Below are 26,847 nucleotides of genomic sequence, written 5' to 3'. Positions count from 1 at the left end.
CTCTGAAAAGGGTCTCTTCTATTTCAGAATATGGAGCAGATTTAATCCTGACCTTACTACATTACAAATCCACATTAATGAAAGGGGGCTTTCTGATTTGGATAATGTTGTTTTATCCCTTTGTTTTTAGGAGATTCCTCAGCAGTCAAATGGAAGTGATTGTGGAATGTTTGCTTGTAAATATGCAGATTTTCTCTCTCAGGACAAGCCCATCACCTTTACACAGGTTTGTGAAGTCTCTGGCCATTCTCCACTAGGTTGCCATTCACTTCTCAGTTCTGTTTCCTTGTCAGTATATGTAGGTCACTGGGTCTGTCTTTCCTCAGATAATTCCTAGGCTTGGTAACTAGGAGAAAATTTTGTAGAGCCTAGATGTACACAGGAGCCACTTCTTTCCTATTGCTGTTAGTTTTTTTTGTTTGTTTGTTTTTAGGTTTTTGCAAGGCAAATGGGGTTAAGTGGCTTTCCCAAGCCCACACAGCTAGGTAATTATTAAGTGTCTTAGACTGGATTTGAACCCAGGTACTCCTGACTCAAAGGCCGGTGCTTTATCCACTACACCACCTAGCCGCCCCTGCTGTTAGTTTTTTAAAAATTTTATTAATGCTTTGTTTCTTGCATCACTATAGTATCCCATGTCTTCTTTCCTTTCCCCTAGAGCTATCCCATAGGATAAATATTATTTTTTAAAGAGGAATTTAAAAGATAGGCACATAGAGTAAGTCCCACTGATGTCTGGGAAGCGTTTTCTGCTGGGTCTGAGAATTGGACAACAGACCCAAAGTACTGCCTGAAATTCACTCTTTCTCCTTTAATTGGTTTAGAATTTAGAACCGGGAGGGACTTTAGAAACAATTTCATTCAGCTCCCTCATTTTATAGATCAGGAGACTGAGGCAGAGAAGCAAATATAGACTTGAAGGAAGGATGAGCAGAAAGAGGATGTGTTGCCTTGGGAAGTGGGGGCTTCCCCTCACTAGCCAACCACTTGTCAGGCATGAGCAGAGAGAGGACTCCAGAAGTCCAATGGTTCTCAGGCCCAGAGAGAAGTGGCTCTCCCAGAAACCCCAGTGGCAAGAGTTGGTATCTCCATTCATGTCTTGGGACACTCAGTCCAGTTCTCTCTTCCTTCCTCCATGGAGTTATGAAGCACTTTGTAGATCTGAAGGGGACCTTGGGATGGGTTGCTGACAGTTGCGGCAGAGACAGTTCACGAACTGTTGGTCTCGGTGGTCTTCAGCCAGTTAATGACATGCTGGCTGTCAGTTAAACCATATTTTGGATGAACAGGAACACTTCAACACCCCAGCTCTTCCAGATAACACAAAACTTAAATCTTCTCCAGGCCTGGGGAGTTTGTGATGGATCAACAGGTAGTACCACCTCCAGTGGAAGAGTATAGCGCTGGATGATGCCGTTGTCTTAGAATGGTCTCCAGAGTGACCTAGAGGAGCCAAGTATCTTCTCGAGGAAGTGACAGTGGTATTTCTCCCCTTGTGTAAGATCCTGTGTAAGTAGCCTCTCGGGTGATTCCTTTCAGAATCAGATGCCGCACTTCCGGAAGAGGATGGTGTGGGAAATCCTTCATCAGCAGCTGCTCTGAGAAGGCCACTCTTGTTCCTGTAGCTTCTTGAGATGTCTCCAGATGGTCCCATTTAACTTCTGCCTCATGAGTTAGGAAGCCCCAGCGTCGCTTCTGCTGCTTTGCAGGTACCAAGTTGCAAGGCCTGCATGGAGGCACCTGGAGCCTCAGCCTGGGGGGACAGAAGACTGAGCTCCCACCTATCACGCAGTGCCCTTTGGCAGAATTTTCTGCTGGGCAATCCCTAGGAAAACAAACACTCATTTAATGTGTCGTTAAAGGACATTTTGTTTCTTCAAGAATGTAGGAAATGCAGGGTTTACTCTGTGTGTGTGTGTCTATGTGTGTGTATATCTAGCTATCTATCGAGAGTGTGTTTGCGTGTGGGTGTGTGTGTATTGGTGTTCAAGAACTGGGCAGGGATGCTGCCTGCCCACTCAAATGAAACTCTATATTTACTTCTATGAATATTTATTTCTGAAAGGACTATTCATTGAGCCACTCCCTCTGGCTGGGTCCTGGGGTTCCTAACCACAGGAGAGGGGAGGGGTGGGAGGTTTTTAACTTATCCAACAATGGCTGCTACCTTGGAGCTGGAGGGAGCTCTGTTGGGGTGGACTAAAAGAGACAGGTAAACAGGCATACAGACAGCTGAGCTTTGGTTCCAGCCTCTGCCTCTGGCTTGAACCCCAGGGGCAGGCAGGGAGGTGGCTCATTCCCACTAGAGCCACCCACGATGGCAGCCGCTCCTCTCGGTCCATCCCATCCCATCCCCGAAGTCCTGCCTGCATAGTCACTCACCTTCAGAACACTGACTTGATTTTATTATGGAGACTGTTTCCCTTTTCTGAAAAGGAAGAAACTTGGCTTAGCTCCTGTAACTGGATTTGTAATTACTGTGAACCCAAGATTGTTCCTGCTGTCTTTCAGCTGAATGGGGGGCAAAGTCCCCAAGTTAGAAGAGATGGCAAGAATTGTTTATTTCAAGAGATACTATCCAAGGTAAAGCTATTTTTCTCAAAGTTTCTTTTTTTCTATAGAAAACTAAAATTAAGTTTTGTACTTATTTGGATCTTTTTTTTTCCCTGAGCTGAAATCTGTGAACGAGCCTATTCCAAGGCTAAGGTTGTTGCTGAATAATCTATTTTACATATGAAAGTTTGTATTTAACTTGTTTTTTTAAATTTAAAAGCATCCAGTTCGGCTGCTTCTACTTTCTGAAGATTTGAAGGAATATTTGTTGGTATAAGGAAAGATCAAAACCCATATTGCAGTATCTAGTGCCTGGTATGTGTCTTTCCCCTATGTAATAAAAGGTTGCCTGGCCAAGAGCCCTGGTAAATCTATGCTGAAACGGGTTTTTTTTTTTTTTTTTTTTTTTAAATTTCCAGAACAGCTTGCTTTGGTGCCTAGAGATAGAAAGGAGGTACCTAGTGTGACAATCTGGTGTCTGGTGTGAACCAGTGAGAAGGTCATTGGCCACATACTGGTGTGGCCTCTCTTTCCTGTGCCCTCCATCGTGAGTACAGGCACACGGACTTTTCTAAGAAAGGAAGAGAAGCCCAGCTGCAGTGGCCAATCGACCCTCTGGTAACTGGCGCCTTCCCAGTCCATGCACATTCTAGTTGGATCCTGCTTTCTGGATCTCCCATTTCTCTAGGCATTGATTGGGGCTGTTCCCCAGTTTAGTTGTCCTTAAGTATTGGGCCTGTGGGGTAGTTGAGTAGGTCTCAACTACTCAATCTTTTTAGCCTCATTCTAAGTTCAGAGGGGCTTTTAAAAATTCCTTTCTCCAAAATATATTTTTAAATACTATATTTTATTAATGGCATTTGTTCTATCACAGCCGTTTCTGGAAATAGCCTCCCTACCCCCTATGAACACAAAACACAAACAGCTCTAAACAAAGCCAATTCAGTGCCTGTATTTGATAGTGTGTATACCATTGTGTACCTGTATTCCCCCACCTCCACAAAAAGGGCAGGAGGTGGATCTCTTCACATGTTCTCTGGAACAGAATGGAACACAGAGTTGAGTTACAGTTGCTCAGCTTTGAACTTTGTGTATTCTTTCACTTATTGTCGTAGTGTCCGTGGTTTGGTTTCTGCTTACGTTGTGATGTATCGGTTCACATTGAATTCTTCAGCATCCACTGTTTCTAGGGGCATAATAGTATCCATCTGTTGAACTATTTGCTCCCAGTTGGCACACATTTTGTTTTCAGGTTTTGCTACTAAAAAGTATTGCTGTGAGACTTTTGTTTGGGCCTGTTTTTACTGTTCTTGCCCTACAGAGATCTCCGTGCTGGCCTCCCTGAGTCAGTGGGTATCAACAGTAGAGTGATACTATAGAATTCCATTAGTTCATGGAATTCCAAATTGTTTCCCAGAAACATTGGACCAGTTCACAGTATACCTGTCTCCCTAGAGCTCTTTGTATCATCTCCGATGTGGTTTTGTATCTCTGATAATTTCCTGCATTTGAGATGAAACTTCAAGTAGTTTTTATTTTGCATTTCTTTTATTAGTGATTTGATTAGTTTTTTCCTTAGGTTTTCCCAGCCCTTGTGGATGTTTTAATTCTTTTAATCACCTCAAGCTTCTCCAGAGTTTTATTATTGATGTCCTTCTCACACATGCAACCAGCCTCCTTTGTAACAAAGGGTTTACTGATAGACAGCATGTGCACCACTCCACACCTGTAGGCACCCCCCACTTCTGGGGGGTGGGGGGAGTGGTTCTCATTCTGGGGTCATCACGTTTACAGTGTTCCGCTTAATTTTAATGTTCTTCCCATTTATGTTGTCATAGATGAGTGAATTCTGTTCATTTTCTTCTCCATCAGCTCACAGAAACCTTTCCTTGTTTGCTTATGATACAGTGATAGTCCCTTGCATTTATGCATCACAGTTTAGCCATTGCCCAACTGATACTCTTCATTCCTGAACATCACAGAATATGCTGCTATGAGACCATTCTTTTTGTCTTTTGTCTTCCTTGGAGTAGTTGCCTAGCACTTTTTCCCCCATGTAGTTAGAAGTTGTTTTCTGTAATGGTTGGACCGGTTCTCATAGCATCTGAAGAGAGACTGTTGATAACCCCCTGAAAGATCTCTTTCTGCCATCCTAGGAGACCCTGCCTCCTGCCTCCTTCCTCCCCTTTGCTAGCTTTGGTTCCTTTCTCCAATGTGATTCTGCCTCTTTGCCTCAGAGCCCCTCTCTGTAGGGAACCAGTTAGAGATGATCACTGGTGGAGGAGAGCTTTTGTTATTGGGGTAGCAAATTCAGCCAAGCCAGAAAGCAGCTTCCCTCCCCTGTGGGTTTCTGTTGCTCTGAGTTTCAAACAACTGGCTGTCCAATGAGCTTCTGGGAAACAAACCAGCTGTCATTTGTTGACACCCACCCCCACCCTGGTTCCTCATTTAAGACCAATGAGGAAAGTAGTAATGATTTGGGGGCCCTTTGAACATCTTGCAGAATGAGAAAATGTAAATCCATTTTCTAAAACAAATTGGAAAGACCACAAAAGTATCTGGGCAATAACAGGAGTTTCTATTTTCAAACCTCTGATTTCAAATGACCTTCATTTCTCAATGCGTCTTTCCCTTCCTTGCCCCTCAGCCATCCTGTAAAGCTGGGGGGGGGGGGGGGGGAAGCTCAGAAAAATGTGTATTCTCTAGAAAGGAAGCTGGTAGGAGAGGCATGTGAGCAAGCTGGGAAAAGATGCTCTGCCTCTACCCTTTGTAAAGTTCCCACCACCCCTCCAAATTAGTTTCACACAACACTAATGTTCAGCAGCCAATCTTGACTGTTCTGCAGATGCCTTTCAAAATCTGTCATCTTTACCCTTGCCTCGGTTTTACACCTGCTCTGACCCTGGGTGACCAACCCGCCAGGCTCCTCATCTGTCAGTGTCAATCCTCATGCCTACCTCAGGGTTACCGGGAGGCTCGGATGCCCTTGTGCCACAATGAGAGCCACACCCAGCATGGAGGGGTGAAAGCCTCTCTGGTGACTCTCAGTGGTGCCCTTGCCCATTCTTTGACTAGCATGGCGGTACAGTAGAATTATGGCCAGAACTGAAGTCTGGATCTGCTTCTGCATCCCTGCTTCACTGCTTCCTCTTTCAGTGACTTTAATGAAGTTCCCTCCTGTATACAGTGGAGCAATCAGACTTGACAGCTCTCTCCCTACTCATGGTTGTAGCGGAGAGAGGGCCAGACCAGACAGGCGACTTGGACCAAATTCACAGGGCTGTTAGGAGGAAAGAAGAGCCATGCTCATGGCCTCTCCACATGTCCATCTCCAGTCTAGCTCCACCAGCTGTGAGAAATGAGTGAGCTCATCCCAACCACCTGCCCTTTGTGGCCATCCAGTAGCCTTTCCCACAGTGTGCCCCCATGCCCTCTGTTCCCTGGATTTTGCGCCCTGCAGGCCCTTCATGCAGCCAGTTTGCTGCTTTGCTTTTTCTCTTACCTTGCTGCCTTGGGAGCCTTTTCTTCCTTCCAGATTCACCTTTTAAGCTTCTTACAGAGCTCCCAGCCCCATCTCCAAGTCTTCCACTTGTTTCCTGACAGGTGTAGACCCTCCTTGCCTCCCTCCTGCACTATTTATTACTGGTGGGTCCGCTTGCCTGTCCCCACTCTAGTCTAGTCTACGTAAGTTGTGAAAGTGTCAGGTGTGCCCCTCCCTCTTGTCTTCTGGAGCCTTTGAGTGGCTTTTGGTAACCTCACTTCCTCCCACCTTTCCAGTCATCTTACACCCTATTCCCCTCCCTGCCTGGGTGGTCCATGAACAAGGCCCTCCATCTCTGGTTGGTTCTGGGCATTGTCTTTATCCCCACCCATTAGTTTCTCTGGCTTCCTTGAAGTCCCAGTGAAAGTCTCCTCTTCAGGAAGCCCTCTGTTCCAGTGCCTTCTCATGTGTTCCATATAGAACTTGTGTGTTTGCCTGTGTCTTCCCATTCTGCCACCCCCTGAATGGAAGCTTCTGGAGGACAGGGATTGTCTTTGGCTTCTTTTGGTATCCCTAGTGTTTAGCATAGGATCTGCTGCATAATAAATAGGTTTAAAAGTGGACTCCCCTGCTCCTTGGCAGCATTTTTGTTAGCTATTTACCTCCTTTCTTCTCCTTTTCCACTTAGAACAGGATTGGGCTTACCCTTACTGGGTGCAAGAGATGCATCTTCTCAGGGATTTTGACCATTCCACTGCTAAATGTTCATCTTTTTCTCTGTGCTCAGGTCTCTGCCACCCCAAGGGGAGTAAAAACCCAACCCTAACCTTTCCGGTGACCCTGTTATGTTATGTTCAGCTGTTATGTGCTCTCTTTAGAAAAGTTGTTTTCAACAGTATTTGTGGCTTCTACTTCCTCGGCACTAATTTCCCAACTTTGTTTCAGAGCCACGATAGAGCCACGATTACGTTGGGTCTCAGTCTCCACCTTCACCCCCCCCCCCATTATTTCCCCTTGCATTTGTAACTTGCCCATCCCTTTCCTGTTCTTCTCAGTTACCGAGATCAAACTGAATCCACTCAGCCTTGGGCTGGGCTGCAGATTCTCTTAGGAGTTTCACAAATTCTCTGCTATCCATATGGTTCCACTCAGCATCTCTGTCACTTCCCGGACTCCAGCCCCCTTCCCTAACCTCCTCTGTGCTCTGTGTTGTCTCTCTTGAAGCTCCCTGAGGGCAGAGACTTTCTTTCTTTTGGGAAATGCAATAATAACCAGAAAGAGGGTCCTTTTCCCCAACTTTTTGTTCATGGCACCTCTGTCTTTGAGCAAGTCTCCAAGTTTAAAACTTCAGTCATCTTTTGACTCTTTCCCCCTCTTTTCCTCTCCAATGGGGTGCTTAAATGCTCCATGCAGCCTTTCTTGCCCTCCCAGCGCTGCCACCACTCTCACCTAGACAATTGTAATCGCCTAGACAAGTCTTCCTGCTTCTAGTTTTCACTTGCCTATGCAGACTTCACACAGTTGCCAAAAGTTTTTCTATTGCACAGGTCTGATGTGATCAGACCTCTTTAAGTGCCTTTACGCTGTCTCTGGGATTAATACACAACATTCTTAGCCGGACAGTGACCATAGCCCACATTGTCTGGCTCCAATCTACCTCTCATTTTGCTTTGCCCCATCTCCCTCAAATCCCACCCCTGCTCCTGCCACCCAGACCCAGAACTATGCTGATTGGCTCCACCATAATGTTCTCCGGTCTCTCTGCCACTGGTCTCAGTCTCTGTGCTGTAGTTGGCTAACAGTATTGAAGCCATTCCCTGACAGTTTTCCCTTCTCTTTAAGACAATGTCCTCCACTGTCTTCTCTCCTCCAGTCTATGCCCTAAATTCCCCACCCCCATCCTCACCATCTAATCTTCAGTCTTTCTGCCAGCTAGTGCCCTTCTTGGAGAAACTGCTGCTCTTGGTGGCTCCACTGTTTCCTCGCCTGTCTTAAATAACCCTGCCGTCAGTAGTGATCTCTTAGTTGCCTCTTCTACAGCCTTAAATCTCCCTGGATTTTGAGGATTGGGTCTCTGTGTTCTCTTCCTTTTTGACTCCTTTATCATTTTGGCTGGCTCTTCATCCCAGCTCATGCCCACCAGTCATGGCTCTGTCCTGGGCCCTCACCCTTTCTCTAGTCTCTCCTCCAATCTCATCAGTTCCCAAGGGTGACTCCCAGCTCTGGCTGGTTGGGCATCACCACCTGCTGACACCTCGACTTCTCAACGTGTCCAAGATGCCCTTTTCTCGTCACCTTTATCCTTCATCCCCCTTGCTTGCTCTTATCCCTCCGTGTGTCTTAACAGTTGTCACCAGCCTCAGAGACCCTGATTACATCTCAGCCTAGGAGGTCTGACCAGGTCATTCCCTGCTCTCAGTGACTTCCATTCTGACTGACCCTCTGGACATGGGTCATTTTCCTTGTCCATTGGATCCAAGAGATCCTTCTGTCAGGGAACCAGAGGTTAAATGACTCCCAGCTTCAGATACTCCTCTGAGCCTGGATTTGAACTTGGTCTCCCTGACTGGAGGCTCTGCTGAGCTACCAGCTGCCTAGTTCCTCTAGGTTCAAAGGCTTCTTAGTTTTCTGTTGTTACTAAGCCTCTGCGCTCCCATTCCCCAGGACTAGTGTGGGCTAGTGGGCCAATCACATTGCTAGGATTCCTGGTGCCCTTGAGGATGAACTCAAGTACCGCCACTCCTGGAGGCCTGGGCTTTGTGTCCCCTGTTGTTTAGCTTGTTCTCCCTTAACATGTATGTCTTCCCCATCAGAATGTAAGCTCCTGGAGGGCAAGGATGATGGTTTTCTTTGTCATCACCAGCACCTCATGAGAGCCTGACCCGTGATGAGCACTTAATAAAGAAATGATTGTTGACTGATTGACTGGTTTTTCCTTTCAGCCCCACCCTGCTCATTCCCTGTGTGTCACACTGGGAGCCCGTGAGGAGGGCCCGGCCCAGCCCTCCCCCATCCCTGGCTACTCTCCTCTATTTTGGAAGTCTGCACTAGAGGGGTAGTAATATTTGGGGGGGGAATGGATGGAGAAAGGCTCATCAGCCCAGAGATGGTTATGAAGTCCAGGGAGCTGCCGAGATTCTCCCCAGGGGAAAATGAGGAAGACTGCATTTTTTTTTTTTCACGTGCCTGTTATGGTCACAGTGTTGCCACAGAAGAGCCTAGGCCCTCAGCTAGATTGTTGTTAATTGAGATCCTCCTCTCGTGTCCCAGCCTGCCATCCCTCCACATCGTCCACCTCAACCCCCCACCCCCCTCAGCCTCCCAAGGGTCTCTGGGACTCAGACACCTGGACTCCATCCTGGGATCCTCTGGGAAGTGGCTGAAAACAAACGAGATCATGACTAAGTCAGGCTCTTGTTAGCGGGATATATTTCTTTTTTTTTTTTTTTTTTGTTATTTGTGTGTGTGTGTGTTTGTGTGTGTTTTCACAGAATATTATTTGCAATAGAGGAAACTGGCATTGCAGTCTGTTGGCACATTGGCAATTTCACACAAACCCATAAGACGGCCATCCTTCGGTGCATAAACCCTAAAGGCACCTTACTCAAAACATTGCCGATCCTTTCCTTCCCTGCTTTTCCTTTTAACTTTTCCAATAAACTTTTTTAAGGCCATCAGCTCTCAGCTAGCCAAGGTCAGCAGAGAATGGTTGGCGCACACCTGGATGTCACCTCCTAGATGGTGGCTGATTTTTATTTTTTTTCCAACTTGATTTTATTAAAAAAATAAAAAAAAATGCTCCAACTCTCAGTTTACAAGGCGTACAAAATCTCTTAAAAGGGAAACATGAGATCAAGGTGCTGAGGTACAAAAACACCTGAGGTAGTTGTTTTGTTGTTGTTTTTGCAATTTCTATGACCTGGGCAACAACCTTTGGCCAACAACCTCTGGTAATTTTCTTTTGTTGGTTTTTTCCCCACTTGTTTTTGATTGGTTTGTAAGAAAGAAAAATGACTTCCCCTCACACCGATGACTTTGTCCTAAAGAAACAGATGTAAAGAAGACAAAAATCGTTCTTTTGTCCGAGTGGGATTTTTTTTTCTTGACTTTTTGAAGATTGCTGGGACAAGTACCATGGAGATGGTTTCCTTTCCTATTCTAATCCATCACCTAAATGGAAGTTGTGGTTGCTTGATTTGATTTTCTTTCCTCTGTTTTTCTGTGAGCTCTGCTTTGCCTGGGGGTGTGGAGAGAAGGAGAGAAGGAAGAGAGACTGAAGGGGGGAGGGCAAGCAAGAAAAACTAGGGCAGAGGGAGGGGAAGCGACACAATGAGAAGGCTGGATGCAAAACCAGTTTAGAACCTGTGAAGCAAACCAAGGAAAGGATATGTGAGCTTTATACAGATGAAGGGAGACAGATTCCTCTTCTCAAAGATGGTATCCCTTCGGTTGGCACACATGGGCGATCCCCAACTGCGTGGTGTGGTGCTGTTAGTACCTTCCTAAGCCCCCCTCCCCCCTCCCACTGCTTACCCCTATAAGCTGTCCCAGTGGTGGCTTCTAGGAAAGCCTTTCTCTTGCAAAGGAAATAGAAAAATTAATCATTTGTTTTTAAATTGGAGTTAGTCGAGTTATTGATGTATAACATTTCTACAGTATAGTCTTGCTGTAGGCACGCCTGGTAGCCCACGGAATGAACCTGAACCCTCGTGCATGGACAGACGTGGACCTACAGAAACCAATTTTGTTTTCCTTCCAAAATGGGCGGGGGGGAGAATTTAGCTTTGTTTTCAACACATCCACCTGTGTTAGTCCAACTTAAGGGAAAGAGTCATGGGAGTTAAGAGCATATGACTAATGGGATGTTGTCAGCAGGGAGCCTGCAGAAACCCTGGCGCCAGGTGAGCCCTGGGGCCTTCCTGGGGTGGGTGTGGGTGCATGTGTGGGTGCCCCCAACTTATCCCTGGAGCCACCTAGCAGGGGATGCAAGCTTTATCAAGGTTTCTGCAGAGTCCCGGCTCGGATGGTCTTTGGTTTGCTCCCCGCTCTTTCTCTGTCTGGTCTTGTTCTGTCCGGCATGGGAAGGCCTACATTCATCTGTGGTGGCTTCGCTGCCCAGGTCACTTGGTGCGCTGTGGCTGCGACTGCGATGAAGGCCCGGCTCCCTGAGGATGCTTCTGCTCCTGCTGCTTCACCTGCTGGACGATCTCCCTGATCTTGCGCTGGGCTGTCTGCAGCCAGGGAGAGACACAGGGAGGGGCCAGGGGTGGAGAGGAGAGGCAGACCAGAACGGTGGGCAGCAGGGGAAGAAACAAGAGATGGGATGGGGAGAGAGAGGGAGTGAAGGATAAAGGAGGTGAGAAAAGGGAGTGACAGAAGAGAAAGGGAACAAGGAAGGGAGAGGGTTAACAGAGGGGTAGTAGAGGCAGAGACGGAAGAGGTAGGTAAGAGCAAGAAACAGATTGGAGGAAATGGGGTCAAGGACAAAGGGAAGTAGGAGATGGAGGGGGAGAGAAAGAACCAGAAAGGGAGAGGGGAACAGGTGAGTCCATGTGCAGCTGGGGCCTGGACAGCACCAGGTCGGGGACAGGCAAGGCTCGGGGCAGGGGGGAGTTGACACCAGTTGGAAGAAGCCAACTCCCCAGGCTGCCAAGCCTCCTCTTTGAACCCTCTAGATAGTGCATCTGACAGGAAGGGGGGGCAACCAAGGTGGGGTTCTCCCCAAGGCAGACAGGCCAAGCAGCAGCTTGGGGGTCCCCACAGGGGTTCAGGGCTGGGGAGGCTGGAGAGCAGCAGAGTCCCTTGGGAACAGGATGGATGAATGAGGCCTGTGGTCATTTCATACTTGATTTAGGGTTGTGTTCAGGAGATGGAGAGGACCGGCAAAGGGAAGTAGTTTTCTCAGGGACCACGGGAGTCTAGATTGGGACTTGAGGGACCTTGGCAAGGCCATCCAGAATAGGTATGTAGCAGAAGCAGGAGGGAGGAAATGGGGAGTTTGGAGAGCTGAGTCCCGTCTCTGTGCAGATTGAGGCTGCCTCTGATTTGTCTGCCCAGTGGAATCTGGGAGAGCTTGGTGGGTCAGCAGCCCAGAGAGGAACTAAGCCCTAAGCTTAGAGGAAGATGGAACCGGGGTCGGGGGCAAGTACCAGGAAAGCACATGAAACCATAGAATATGTCTAGGGTGGAAGTGACTTTGGACTCCATCTTACAGATGGGGAAACCGAGGCTCAGAGATGGTAAACTTGACTGAGGTCTCACATAATCGGAGGCAGGTTCGACGACCACACATCCATTAAGCACCTACTTCAAGTAAGGAAATCCCTGAGGAGAGAAAGCCAAGGATTCCTCCTGCCCTCTGGCTGCTTTACTAGTGACGCAATCAGTGTCCTGGTTTGGGATCTGGATAGACCCTCGGAGGTCCTCCCTCCACCAGAGACAAACTGAGGTCCAAGAGGGGGTGTTGATCCCCCTCCAATTCAGGCTGTTGTGTTAAGTGGGATGGGAACTGGGGTCTCCTGACTCCACATCTAGCTGAGCTTGCTCTCGCCCTGACTTGGGGGCAGTAGTGTGGGTGCCCCCCCCCCCCCAGCTTCCACAGAAGAGGAGAGTACAGACGTTTCCAGGGAGCTTAGAACACGCATGGGCCTGAACTATTGACTAAGAGCAACTCCCCAGGGGCCCTGGAAATGACGCAAGGGGAAGCTGCCATGCCAGGGACAAAGGAAGCGCAAAACAGGTGGGAAAACCTTGACAGATCAATCAAGCCAACGGAGAGAGCGCATCCTTCAGACCATGGCCATGAGCCCACGGAATCTGGAGGCAAGAGGCTGCCACGATTCGAGCGCTCAGGGCTTGGACAGAGGGGTCAAGGAAACAAGGACACCAAACACAGGTACCTGGCTGGCAAAGAAGTGGCCAATGATCTTGACGATCACTTCTTCATTCTCATCGGGCGTCTGATCACGGGGCACGATGACTTCTGCGCTGGTTAAGTTCTGCAGTTCATTCACCTGCGGAGTTGGGAACATAAGAGAGGGAAGTACATAAAGGTTTCCTTAATGAGAAGAGACTTGGAGCTGTAGAGAAAGTGGTTGGAGTGTAGACAGATGAGGAGGTGACAGGGACTGACGGGCAAAGAGAGCCCCCCCCCCCACTGCCTCCTCCCACCCAGCCCATCCTGAGCCATGGCAGTGAAGAAGGCAGCCTGTTGGTTGTAGACCTGAACAAGCCTCTCCACTTTACAGACCAGCACCTTGAGGCTTAGAAATGAAGAGATAATCACCGGCAGGGCCAGGACTAAAATCGAGGTCTTTCCTCCAATCAGATGATTTCAAAAACGTATTTATTTAAGGCAATCGGGTTGAGTGACTTGCCCAAAGTCACACAGCTAAGTGGTTATTGTCTGAGGCTGAATTTGAATTCATGTCCTGTGACTTCAGTGCTGGTGCTGTATCCACTGTGCCCCCTAGCTACCCCAATAATACTTTTTTTAATACGGGTTTTTTTTTTTTATGTTACTTCCTTGAAGGATCTGGCTGGGTGCCAGGTGCCTAGGAGAAGAGATGGCATTCTGGGTGACAGCCCTGAGCCTGGGGGTTGGGATAGGAAGAGGGGCTCTTGCCTCTCCATCAAATTTCACTTAAGGGGTGGCTAGGTGGTGCAGTGGATAGAGCACTGGCCCTGGAGTCAGGAGTACCTGGGTTCAAATCCGGTCTCAGACACTTAATAATTACCTAGCTGTGTGGCCTTGGGCAAGTCATTTAACCCCATTGCCTTGCAAAAACCTAAAAAAAAACCCTTCACTTAGCTGCCTCTGGGAGTGGCCCAGTCTTGTGCCCATATTCAAGCTTACTGATCTGTGATTTTATGATCCCAATTCATTTCCCTTCTCTGGACCTCAACTTCCTCTTCCGTAAAGTGTAGGGACTGAACAAGAAGCCTTCCAGCGACAAAGCAACGACTTGGAGACCCCCTGAACTGCTTTTAAATAGCCATCCCTCCCACCAGTCCCATTCTGGGCTCCACCACACTTCCGCCTGGAGGCTGCTTCTTCCACTGTGGAGGACCAGAGCTACAAGATGGGCCCCGTTACCAGGATGGCAGTTAAATTTCCAGCCCCAAAGGGTTTGCAAGTTTGGGATGGAACTTGTGTGGCCAGGCTCTGACACCCTCAATGCCCCTGGGAAGAGAGCCCTCTGCTAGGGCCAATCTGGAAAAGTCAACTGAAAACACCAACATTTGTTCAGATCCCCAAGACTTGCCAACTTGGGGTCATCCCTGAGTCCTCCCCATCTCTCATCCTCAGGCAGTCCACTGATAGCATCTCATAAACACATCATCTTCTCATCTCGCCCCTGGACTATTGTCATAGCTATGAGGCAGGGGCGTCCTACCTGCCCCTCCTCCTCCAATTTATGCTGCACTGAGCTGTCAAATGCAGATCCAACCCTGTGGCCCCGCCTTGCGCAGAATTGCTGCTTGCATCTCAGCTGCCCCCAGTAGGAAATGGACCTTAACTCCCAGAGTCCCCCTGTCCCTTCTAGGGGCCACGGGCAGCTAAAGAACAGCAGACCCCAAACATGGGATTCAGGAATAGGGCCCCAGCCGAGGCAGACTCACCGTTTTGCCGCCTTTTCCAATCACTCGGCCGGCTGCCGAGGAGGGCACTCGAATGTGAGCCTTGAGTTTTACTTCTTCTTTGGGGTTGAAGAAATTCTCTTCTTTCAGTTTTCCAAAGATCCGCCCCTGGGCCTGAGAAAGGAAGGGCCAAGTTAGTCCAGCCCCTGAGCCCAGCTGGAGGGAGGAGATGGATGGTGGGGCCAGGGCAGGAGGCCAGGCAGTCTGGACAACTGCTTGGAGAGGTTTGCCCATCTCTCAGGAGCATCCTTGGCTTCTCCACCAAAATTCGGGGAGGGCAGCGTCCCCCACTAGACAAACTAGGCTCAGTCCCGACAGAGTGTATACTCTGGCCAGGCCCAGGGCTTGGATGTGGCTGGGGTCCAGGCATTGACCTTGAACTGGGCTTCGGGTGGGCCGGTGATGATGACCATCCTCTCACTGACATCTGGACCTTCCGCAGGAGCAATCTGCAGATACACATGAGGGGCAAGTGGTCAGTTGACCCAGAAGATCAAGGAAATTTCTCTCCCACTCACAAGGAGAAGAGATGTGAGCAGAGCAACTGGGGGCCCAGGAAAAGGACCCCCCCTGCATGGTGCCTTGGCACTGTCTGGAAGGTGCCAATGACTTCTGGCTATGCCACCCTCACCTAAATTACTTCTCTGGGAAATGAGACAGGCCTGTGCATTCAACTATCTTCTTTCTGACCAGAAATAACCATCAATGAAAGATTGAGTGCAAATTGGCCACATAATACCTAGCAGCATGACCTTAGACAAGTTACTTAATTCCATTGCTTTGCAAAAAAAAAATTAAGGTGGCACAGGGGATCGAGCACTGGCCCTGGAGTTCAACAATATTTACTTTTTCAATTAAAAAAAATCAAATCAAAATAAAAAAAACTCATGTTGCCATGTAATAGATTTAATATTTTTCTTTTTAAATATTCAAAAATTATCCATCTCACTTGCTTAAATACTGATAAATATAACCCACATAAACTCTTTGGATCCTCCATTTTTAAGAGTGTAAAAAGGGTTGTCCTGTAGGATCCACTCCCTGCTGCTCCTCCTCTTCCCAAGGATGAGCTACGACCTACACCCTGCCCCTTCCCCCATGTTCTTCACATCCTCCCTTGCTTGACAGATGGGGCAACCTTCTACTGAGCCAGACAAGCAGAGAAGAGCTAAGGGGGGAGGAAACTGGATTATTTTACAGGATGGAGAGAATTTCCAATTATAGTCTCCATGCCCTTCTTAGACCGTTAGCCTCCTAACCAGCCTCCCTTTCCACTGTTTCTCTCTTCTCCAATCCGCCCTCTACACGGCTGCCAAGCTGACCTTCCTAAAATGTCCCCTGATCATCACTGCCCTCCTGCCTCTGAGTCAAGGGCCCACTTCTCTGCCAGGCGTTTCCAAGCCTCTTGCCATCTGACCGAGGTCCAGCCACACTGGCCGCCCGCCTCGAGTCGACCTGGTTGAGTCCCCATCTACCATCTTACTGGAACTTTCACAATGACTGTATCAACTCTTTGGAAGGGAGAGGGCTGTCTTTTTTCCCCTGGGATTTCCAACATCTAATGTTTGGCATCAGGTCTAGGAGATATGCTGCCTGGTGTGTTTGAGATAGAAGACCCAGGTTCAAGTTCCGACACGTTCTAGCAGGCACAATTAGGAAGACCTGAGTTCATAGCCTCCCTGGGCTGGTCCCCTGCCTGCTCTCTCTCTCCTTTGCTCAGACCCCTGGAATCCCCAGCTTCCCACAAGTCTCAGCTCAAGGGCCACTCCTTTCAGGAGGCTTTTCTTTATCTCTCTTTATCTCCCTTCCTTCTTTCCTCCCTTTTCCCCCTCCCTTCCATCCTGTTTGCATACTGAATTCTCTCCCAACAGAATCTCTCTCTCCCCCTCCCTCTCCCTCCCTTGTGGCTGTCCATAGAGGGGACAAGCCAAGGCCCAATCACCACATGCTTCATTCTTTTTTTTTTTTGCAAGGCAAACGAGGTTAAGTGGCTTGCCTAAGGCCACAGGTAATTATTGTCTGAGGCCAGATTTGAACCAGGTCCTCCTGACTCCAGGATCGGTGCTTTATCCACTGCGCCACCTAGCTTCCCCATCATATGCTTCATTCTTGCTGACAAAAATGACCACTCCTGCCTGAGATCCCATTCTAGTCCTGATGCACGATTCACAGCTTCATTAGCCCAAGCTGGGAAGATGTCCCCATGCCAGCCTCAACTGGCCAGGCCACTGGGCACAGGCTCTCTCATCTAGCCATCTGCCAACCAGCTGCCAGAGACTTTCCTAGAGCCCAAGTCTGATCGCAGCAGTCCTCAAGAAATTTCGATGGCTCCCTATCTCTTTGGATCAAATTTAAACATCTTTCTGGCATTTCGAACCCACCACTTCCCATCACTTACTCCCTTTTACCCACTCTCTGGCCCACTTGGAATAGAGCTCCCCATTTTAGAAAAATGGGGCTGAGGGTCATTTTGCCCCAGGTCAGAGTTGGAACTTGGGTCTTTGGATGCCACACCCAGCTCCCTTTCTGATGCCCCCACTGGCATTACTCCTGGTTCTGCCACTAATTTTCTCAGGTTCATCTTCTCTAAGATTGGGGGGGGGAAGAAGGGGTAGATTGGGCATTGCCTTCATGCCTGGCCCCAGATGCCACCCCTGCACTGTTCAGAACATGCTCTCCCCTCTGGCATGCTTGGATCTTCCCTGCTCTGCCCTCCTCTGGAAGCGCTGGCCTTCTCCCCCCCCCCCCAGTCATGAGACACCCCCTTGTCCGAACTGCCATGCTGTACGAAGGAAGGCTGTGCATTCTGTAACACCTGAAGCTCTGTCTGTCAGGGTGTCGAAGGCGGCTGTGGGGGACATGCCAGGAGGCCAGGGGCGAGGCCAGGGGCCTGGCCAGCGGCCAAGAACCTTCCCTTTCAGCCTTATTGAGGACTGCCCGGTTTGAGGGATGAATAAGCTGGATGTGGGCAACAGTCCACCCAGACGCTCACCTCCTTGGCCTCCAAGGGGCCTCCTTTCCCAAGGAGGAGTGGGGGTCCCACTCCTCATTTAAAATGCTCATTCTTTTCAAAGGGACCTTTGTTCAAAAGGCTTTTCAGAGAGCAGAGGATTCTGGATTCTCTCCTCAGAAGGAGGGATCTTGCCCAGGCCTAGTAGCCCAGGCAGATCAGACATGCGGAGTCGAGTTGATGGCTTCACCCATCCCTCCCCCTTCCAATCCGTACTAACTTATTTGTGTGCATGTTGGGACCCTCCCCAACCTCTGGGGAACATGGATATTCCTCCTTGAAGGCAGGGAACATGTCATGGCTGAACCTGCGTTTCTGCAGCGCCAAACACAGAGGCGGCATTAAAAAGACATGGTCAAAGAATCCAGAAGCTTTCTTGAGGGCAGGGACTTTGCTTTTGCCTTGGGACTCGAATCCTAGCCCAGCATCCGGCCCACACCATACTCACCTTGATGGAGGCTCCAGCAAATCGGGCCAGTTGCTTGATGTGGTGGCCCTTCTTGCCGATGATGGCTCCCACAGCCTGGCTGGGGATGAAGAGGAACACTACTTCCTGCTCGGGCACCTGAGGGGGTGAAGAGGACAACGTCAGCTCAAAGGAAGGCTGGACATTTGGCCAGCGAGGGCTGAGGCCCCCGAGGCCCTCAGGGCCTGCACCTGCCCCAGAGACCCCCAGCTTAAAGATAAGGACCCTGATGCTCGTGGAGGTAACGTGGGACCACCCGGAGGAGATGGAGAAGCCCCAGAAAGGACTTCTGAGACCATCGAGGTCAACCACCTCTACTGATGCTTGGAGAAGTTTCGTGAAGCCCACCCTCCGGGAGGGGTGTCAGAAGGGGCCAGAGGCCGTCGTGTTTGGCCATTCCGCTCCCCTGGCCCCTTTTAGAGAAGAGGAAACCGAGGTCCAGGGAGGGGGAAATGGACTGAGGGTCACGCAGACAATTATGACGGGGAGGGGGTGGGGGGCTTTGAAGCCAGGCGCCTGACCCCACAGCCAGTGCGCTGTCCTCCAGACCATGTGCTCGTAGAATGGGACACCCCAGAGGATTAGTCTTCAGGACTAGGAGTGAACTAGAAGTCTAGAGTGCTGTTTAAGAAGCCGCCAGACCGGTCCCTGCAGAATCCGGTGGCCGCAGCGAGCCCCTGCCCTGCTCGTACCCGGGGATGCCGGCTAGGTAGCTGTCAGGAGGACGGCCGCCGTCCGGCTGAAGGAGAGAGAAGAAAGGAAGGAGGAAAGGAAAGGGGAGGAGGGGTGGGCTCCCAAGAGCAGAAGAGCTCCAGAGTGAGATGGGAAAAGGGGGAAGGGGGCTGGAATCAGTAGGCAGGCCTCCCCCGAGGGAAGGCTTGGCCAGTGTGTCCTCCTAACAGCTGAGAGAAGGGAGATCCCTGGTGAGCTCAGACCAGCCCGGAACAGTCCCTCAGCGAGATCCTGGGCTAGGGAGCAAAAGGCATCGGCAGTGAGGCAGAGATATCAAGGAGCCAGCCCCAGCTGGCCGGCCTGGTGCCGCACCACTGCAAGACACCTTGCTTAGACCTGGGATCTCGTCGTTACGGAGAAGCCCCAGACGAGGAGATTCCCACTCCCACAGAAGGTCTCGGAACCTTGCCTAGACATGACAAGAGTTTGAGTTTCCTGTCTGAGACCACACAGCCACAGCATGCCAGGGGTGAGCCTGGGTCCCGGCTCCCCATCACAGATGGCACCGGCGGAGGGCCTCAAGCCTGAGGGCTGACAGCGGCCTCTCCCCGGGCCTTGGGGATGGTCGCCGTCCACTGCCATGTGGCTTGCTTCGCACCGTGTCCCCACTGGGAAGGCGACTTGGAACACAGATGAAGTAAAGCCCAAATGTGAACTAAATGTCCAGCCATCTGTCTGACCAGGGAGCATCACCAAAAATGCGGGGGCCCCGAGGGTGCCAACCGTCTTGGAGTCAAAGCAATTAGCCTTAGAACTAGCCTCAGTTTCCTCATGCATCAGATGGGGATGAGTCGGTGTGCTTGCCAAAGAACCAAAGAAGAAAAGATCTCCAAAAAGCTTTGTAGCCCGAAAAATGCCATTTGATCGTGAGTTATTACCATCATTGTTGGTGTTAACAAAGAAAACCTCAGGGGCGGCTAGGTGGCACAGTGGATAGAGCGCTGGCATGGGAGTCACGAGGACCCCAAGTTCAAATCTGACCTCAGACACTGAATAATTGCCTAGCTGTGTGACTTTGGGCAAGTCACTTAACCTCATTGCCGGAAATAATTTTTTTTTAAAAAAAAAAACCAAAAAACAAAGAAAACCTTGCTTTTGACACTAGCTGTGTGACCCTGGGGCCTCATTTCTACCCTCGCACCTAAGACACCCTCCACACAACTGGTCCAGGAGGATGCTTCACCCTGGAGGGGCCTGGCGAGGTGCAGCTCTCTCGTTTTAGAGAGGAGGGAAAGTCATTCACCCAAGGTGACCTTGCCCCTTCAGCAAAAGAGCCAGGATTTGAATCTGAGTCCTGGGACTCCGCAGCCAGTGCTTCTTCTATGTGCTCTGTCGACTCTTATAAGGCTTAGTGAGATCTTGGGGGTCCACAGATCTGGAGCCAGAAATCCATCAAAACCCTTCATTTTACAGATGAGGAAACTCAGGCTCAGAGAGAGAGGGTGAAGTGACTTGCCCAAGATCTCCCAGCTTGTAAGCACTCTAAGCATCAGGATTTGAACCTGGGACTTCCTGGGCTGAAGCCTGGTGCTCTACCCGGCACCCCACGCCGCCTCTCAATAATAAGTGATACATAGTTCTTTGCAACATGAAAATCATTAGAAAGACCCGCGCCTCTACAGTCAGAGAAAGAAGGAAAAAGGCCGAGAGCAGCGCAGGGAGGGGGAGTCACTCACAGGGTGCTGATGTGGGAATACGCCGATCTGGGGGGCTGCATACAGGCCCGAGAGGTGTGCGGAGCGACTCTGGCGGGAGAGAACAGAACCGTTACTGGAGGTGCCTGGGAAGGGGAGCCCGCTGCAGGATGCACACCAGCCCGCGTGCGTGCCCGCTGGAGCCCTCCTCCGCCACCAGCACGCCTTCTCGCTGCCAGCCTGTCCGGAGCACGTCCTCTTGTCCTGCCGGGCGATGCCCGCCTGAAGCAGGCCGGGCCTTGGCCAGAGCATCCGCAGAGAGTATTCTGAGTACAGCAGGTGGACGGAAAAAACTGTTTGGGGGGGTGCATCATTGATAAGCCAGCGCCCACGCCCTGACAGATTTCTCTGCCCACAGCTGCCTGGAGGTCTCTGACCCTCTGCCGCTTCCCTCGCTCCCAAGTCTTCGGCCCTGTGGGTCTCAAAGCTGCTCTCCGTGATGGCGGCGCCCCCTCCCCCCCAATACTGGCCCACACTTGGCCATTTGCCAAGCTCAAACAAGAACAATTCCCATGGTCCGGAGGAAGGCCCCCTCCCCCGCCCCAGCCTCCTGATGGGCACAGGTGCCCCCAAACTGGGATAGGAGTTTCTTTTCCATTAGTTGGGGAGGGAGGTGCCCCCCTTTGCCCCCCCAATGGAAAAGAAATAAAAGCAGGTCCTTGAAAGGCTTTTACATGTACAGAAGAGAAAGAAGCACAGACGAGCAGGACAGCGTAGAAATGACACGAGGAGCCCATCACAGAGCGAGTCGTACAGAATCAGAGACATGGTTTCACATGGAACCCTCCTCTTGGTTCTGCTTGGCAGGTGGCAATGTTGCCCTTTTTGGGGTGTTTGTTAAATACAGAATTAAAAAGAAAACAAGGCCCCATTACAATATTCCCCAGGCCCCTGGGGTGGTTTGGTCAGCCTGCGATTCTGCTGTGGGACGCCCCCGGTAGGGAGGTGGCATTCTAGCCAAGGACAAGGGATCTCTGGGTCAAGTACGCAACAGAGGGCAGGACGAGGATGCCAAGGTTTGGCCTGGAGGCTCCCACAGCAGGGGAGACCGTGGGTAGGCTTCCAGCTCCCCCCCCACAATGGTTCTCAAGCAGGGTCTCCCCCCATGATGTCACTAAGGTTCCAGCGACTCCTGACCAAAGAATGGCCAACATCTACTGGCCAGACTAAGCCTCCTCCTCCCTGCCTCGGGGGGAGGGATTATCAGTTTTTCTAATTGGGGCATGATGAGGAAGGAGGGAGGATCTCTTTCCCTGGAGTCAGAGACCTTGGGCCACCAGGTCCTGCTCTCTATTTTTACTTGACCCCTGCAGGCTACAGGCTACAGTAGGAAAGAAACCTGAATTTGGGGTCCTCCTAGACTCAAGGCTCAAGTGCTCTGTGTTCACTTGACCCAGGGATGTCCCAGCCCCCCATGCCTCCCTGTGACCAAATCCAGGGCCTGGCTTTCCCAGATTATTACATATTATTTCTACAATTCAGCCGAAATCTCCTGCCCCAGGGGGCTCCTCTCAGACTGGCCCTTCAGGGCTCAGCTCAGGGGCTCCTGCTGCCCCTTCACCCCTTCCTGACATGACTCTGCCTCCTTTGTGGAGGTCCCCTTCTCTTCCCTCTGGGCAGAATGGCAGCTCCCTGAGGCTGGGGAGGTTCCATTTCTGCCCCGGCAGCTGCAGCTGCCCACCCTGAAGCGGGTGCTGAGCAGATGACTGTGAAGTGACCCAATGGCCTTCAGCCAGGCTAGCCCTGCCAACCTGACGTCCCATGGCCAGCTATGCTCGGCAGGTACCTCGTCTCCAGAGGGAGCTGGGGAGGCCTGCTGGGGCTAGCCAGGGAGTGCTACATCTGGTTAGCTGGTGCCTGTCGTGCCCAGGCACACGTGGAATGTTTCTTCCTTTCAAATTCATAGGTAAGAGACTTCAAGCTAGAAGTTCTGATATGACCCCTTTGTTTTATAAATGGAACCGGAGGCCCAAGGTCACAAGGAACCTGGCTCCTTGACCCCAAAGTCAGGGCTCTTCCCACTGTCCTGTGGGGATGTTGAGAGCATTAAGGAAGATCATCAACAAGGAATAACAAGTGCCTCCTGGGCATCAGGGAAACAGTTCAGTGAACTAGGCCCTGCTTTCAAGCTTACATTCTAAGACAGAGCAGACACAAAGAAATAGAGGAAATCCCAAACAGTTTAGCAGAGGCACCTGCAGAGAGAGGAGCAGAGAAGGACGGAAACCCAACGGGTTCGAAGAGGAGCCGTGGCCCCTTGAACCGAGGCAGGAAGTACCCAGAACCTGAGGTGGAGAAACACGCCCAATTCGCCCAATTCTAGGAAATTGCCTTCGTCCTTCACCAGTGTCAGTGGCCCAAGGCTTGACAAAGGCAGGGGCAACCTGGGCCGATGATCCCAGGGCCCCTGGGGGGACCATCGGTCTTCATCCAGCCACCCACCTGCCCGCCCATCCATCCACCCACTCCCAAGGGAAGCCTGGCACCCCACACTCTATTCCAAATATTTTTGTTTGATTAAAGCCGAGGAAGGGCAACGTCACAGATGGCAGCAGCGGCGTTCTTAGTTAATTACAGAGGAAACTCAAGGCATCAGACTAGAGTAGGTCAAACCAAGACAGAGAGGCAGTGGCGGAGGGCCCAGAGGGCCAGGCTGGAGGAAATACAAGGCAGAGCAAAGATCAGACCAAGCAGCCAGGGAGGGAATGGGGAGCAGGGAGGGCTGCCCAGGAGAGGCGGCCCGGGAGAGGCAGAGATCCAGAGAAAACAGAGGCAAACGGAGGGGAAGTGACTTGTCCAAGGGCACGCTTGTACCCTGCTAGGCCATGCAGTAGTGAGAGGGTCAGGCCTGAAGTCAGAAGACCCGAGTTCAAATCTAGCTGTGTGACCATTGGCAAGTCAATTTTTTTCCTTAAATTTATTTACTTCTGTAAACTTCTTTATTTTCTTATTTATTTCTTAAATTTTTTTAAACTTTCTTAAATTTCTTGAATTTCATTATGATATGGGGTTAAGTGACTTGCACAACGTCACACAACACCGGTCTATGGAAAAGTCATTTAACCTCAGTTTATCTGTTTCCTCAACCGCAAAACAGGAATAACAAGAAAACCTCCCTCCCAGGATTGTGAGGATCAAATGAGATCCTTTCCATAGAGTGTTTGGCATATAGCTAGTGCTATCTAAATGCTTCCTTCACCCATCTGGAATAGGAGACAGATCATTTAAGTGACTTGCCCAGGGTCACCCAGCCCCTCGTACCCAAGCCAGGAGTCCAAGCCTGGCCCTGCAGCCACAGTCTCTCCACTGCCACGCATACCAAGCCTATCCTAAGATCTATCCTAGGGAATTTTCCGAGTATCTCTTCGAGGTCTGTCCATAGGTGGGGAGAACTCCCCGGGCAGCTCGAGTTGGCTTGTTGAGTATCCTCGGGTATCCTCCGTAACGGGGCAGCCGGGTGCCCCCCACCCTAACACACACAAGCACACCCGCCCAGACAAAAGTGGGTTCTGGCCTCTGGGTCACTTACAGCAAATGGGTTGTAGGAGGCAGCGGCGGCTCCCCGGGGCCCGGCCGAGGACGGGAGCATGGACAGACCCGTTGAAAAGATGCCGAGAGCACTGAGGTTCAGTCCAGGGATCAGATTGCCTTGGTGCTGGGAGCCGGGCCGGAGCGGGAAGGAAGGAAAGAGAGGGAGACCACACAGCTCAGTGTCTGCCCTGCCACGAGGGGACGGCGCCCCCCACCCCCACCCCAGGGTCCCTGGGCTGGGGACCCAGGAAGGATGGATGAGGCTCCAGAGGGCTTTCCATCCAACCCCCTTCTTGCCTAAGGCCACCCTGGTTCTCAGGCCCCCAGATTGGATCAAATGAGATAATGTTTGTAAAGAAGGGCATACCCCAATGCTCTGCCTACAGTAGGCACTGTACAAGTGCTGATTCCCTCTTTAGTTGTGGGGGGCAGGTCAGGAAGCCAGTAATCTGACCCCCCCCAAGGGGTGGAACAAGGTTGCCAGAGCCTGCCTTCCACCTTGGGAGTCTCATTTAGTCTTTCTCTAAGGGGCTAGGAATTGACTGGGCAGACACCTCTCAGAGTCTCAAGAGGAGGGAGGGTCTCAAAGGCAGCCTGGAGGCCTGGGGCCTGGAGGGGCTGCTGAGGCCTGGAGGGGCTGCTGAGGCCTGGAGGGGCTGCTGAGGCCTGCATACTGCTGGGGGAAAGGATTTTTACAGTTGGATTTAAATAGATTTGGATGTCTTTGAAATCCTATGTATTTTGTGGAATGGATTTAAAAATATGTTGAGAAGGGAGGAAGGAAGGGAAGAGAGGGAGGGAGGAAGGGAAGGTGGGAGTGAGAGGAGGAAGGGAGAGAGAGGAAGGAAAAAGAGGAAAGAGGAGAGAGGAGAGAGAAAGGAAGGAAGGGAGGTGAGAGGAGGGAGGGAAGGGGCTTGGGACCCAGAGACTTCAGCGTACTGACTGCCCAAGGCCCAGGACCCAGAAGAGGTTAAGAAGCTGTGATTTCAGTCACCCAGATTCTTCCTGGGGATGCTGTTCCCTCAGGAGCTAACTCAAACTTGATGACGATGACATGTTTCCCTGCCCAGCTTCTCCCCATTTCTGGGACTAGGGAGCCCACGTCCATCTCTCCCTTCTTGGTCAGCCAGCCCCTCAGGATGCTGCCTCCCCCTCCCCTCGGTGGCACAGCCTTCAGTCCAGGCCACCCTCCTCCGAGGGCCCTTCTCTGGACGTCCCTCCCAAACCTCAGAGTTCAAAGCTGAATCCAGTCCTACCACAGTGGCCAGGGTGGGACCAAGGACAGAGCAGCTGGGCCCCCCTCCTTCAGGAGACCATCCATCTCTTCAAAGCGCCAGAGGCACCTTTGGCCACCATGTCTGAGCCAAGCGGCTCACCTGTCCTTGGGCCAGAGTCCCACCCTGGACCCCCTGGAGAGCTGGGGCAGGCGCGGGCCTGTGGGGGAACTTACGTTTGCGGTCAGCATGTCATTCTCATAGGCCTCGCGGAGCTTCCTCATGATCTCCACCTCTGCATGGGAGCAAGCCTCAATGGTACCCTTGACTGTGATGGTTCTCTCCGGGTTGTAAAAGGTCAAGTCCTGCAACCTGGAAGATCACGAAGGAAAGAATGACCTCAGGCTTCCCCAAGCCTCCCAGTCGAGCCCCTCCAAGGTGGGACAAAAGCCCTTGGTCGCCCCTCCCTGCCAATGGTGGCCTGGAACAAACGACACACTTCGGGCTGGCTCCCTTCTACCTCCAGCAGCAAGTGGTTCAAGTCCTCTAGATCTGGGCCTCCACCTCCCTTTCTTGCCTAATCCATATTGTCCTCTTTCATGTATTTGCAGTTGCTGCTGATGTTTCAATTGTGTCTGGCTCTTTGTGCCCTCATTGGGGGTTTTCTTGTCAAAGATACCAGGGTAGCTTTCCATTTCCTTCTCCAGCTCATTTTACAGATGAGGAAACCGAGGCAAACAGGGTGAGGTGACTTGCCCAAGGTTACAACATAATGAAGAAGTGTCTGGGGCTGGATTTGAATTCAGAAAGAGGATGACCTACTGCCCTTCTAGGTTCCTGCCCAACTGGCCTTTTCCAAAACTTGATAGGCCATCTCCCACCACCATGTCTTTGCATTAGCTATCCCCCATGCTTGGAATACCTTCTTGCCTCACCTCCACCTCTTAGACTCCTCTGCTCTCTGTGAGATTGAGCTCTGCTGTGACTCCCCTTCTCAGGGAAGGTATTTTCCCCTGATTCAACACATCACCCCCCCCCCAAATCCTTTCCCACTAGGGAGCGTTTGCTCCCTCCCTGGATGATCTCATACCCATAGATCCTAGCACCTGGAGCATCCTCCCAACAGCCCCTCCCCCACAGTACAGGGATTGGCTTATTGGGGCCTTTGGATCCCCAGGGCCCACCCCAGTAGGAGGTGCCCCAAGAGCCCTAGGGCAACTTACGGGGAGATGGTGATCTTGGTCCCCGTGTCCTGCTCAATTTTCTTTAGGTTTCGCCCTTCTTTTCCAATCAGTCTCCCGACCAAACTATTATAGGCCAGAATCTTCAGAGGAATTTCCTCCACTCTGAAAGAAACAAAGGTCCTTCAGTGCCATGACCCTGAGACAGAACAGGGTCCTCATGGAAACAGCGGGTGGGGTCTGAGGGGAACGGGGCCCTTGGACTGATTCTGTGAGATCTGTCTCTTAAAAGAGAAGTTGTCCTATGAGCTCTGGGTAAATCTGAGCTGCTGAGCCTCAGGCCCA

At 50.9% G+C, this 26,847-nt stretch overlaps 2 protein-coding genes across 5 annotated transcripts in view; one reads left to right on the top strand and one right to left on the bottom strand.

Moving 5' to 3' along the window:
- SENP2 (SUMO specific peptidase 2) overlaps positions 1–10,313 on the top strand; it is a 44,948-nt gene extending 34,635 nt beyond the window's left edge. The window contains exons 16-17 of one of the 4 annotated variants that reach the window (XM_074189559.1): positions 131–226; positions 1,345–10,311. In XM_074189559.1, coding sequence (XP_074045660.1) covers positions 131–226; positions 1,345–1,401 — 153 coding nt within the window. In that variant the 3' untranslated portion in view covers positions 1,402–10,311. Of the gene's footprint in view, positions 1–130 lie in introns of all 4 variants that reach the window. The other 3 variants (XM_074189558.1, XM_074189560.1, XM_074189557.1) reach the window with 3 other exon arrangements.
- Positions 9,815–26,847, bottom strand: part of IGF2BP2 (insulin like growth factor 2 mRNA binding protein 2) — a 136,585-nt gene continuing 119,552 nt past the window's right edge. Inside the window, exons 8-16 of the mRNA XM_074189561.1 lie at positions 26,545–26,667; positions 25,558–25,693; positions 24,106–24,231; positions 20,559–20,627; positions 18,133–18,249; positions 15,049–15,123; positions 14,657–14,788; positions 12,934–13,047; positions 9,815–11,265 (exon numbers count right to left, since the gene is read on the bottom strand). Coding sequence (XP_074045662.1) covers positions 11,155–11,265; positions 12,934–13,047; positions 14,657–14,788; positions 15,049–15,123; positions 18,133–18,249; positions 20,559–20,627; positions 24,106–24,231; positions 25,558–25,693; positions 26,545–26,667 — 1,003 coding nt within the window. The 3' untranslated portion in view covers positions 9,815–11,154. The remainder of the gene's footprint in view (positions 11,266–12,933; positions 13,048–14,656; positions 14,789–15,048; positions 15,124–18,132; positions 18,250–20,558; positions 20,628–24,105; positions 24,232–25,557; positions 25,694–26,544; positions 26,668–26,847) is intronic.

This window comes from Macrotis lagotis, chromosome 5 (assembly GCF_037893015.1).
Source record: "Macrotis lagotis isolate mMagLag1 chromosome 5, bilby.v1.9.chrom.fasta, whole genome shotgun sequence".
NCBI classification, from domain to species: Eukaryota; Metazoa; Chordata; class Mammalia; order Peramelemorphia; family Peramelidae; genus Macrotis; species Macrotis lagotis.
This window is presented reverse-complemented; position numbering and strand designations above follow the sequence as displayed.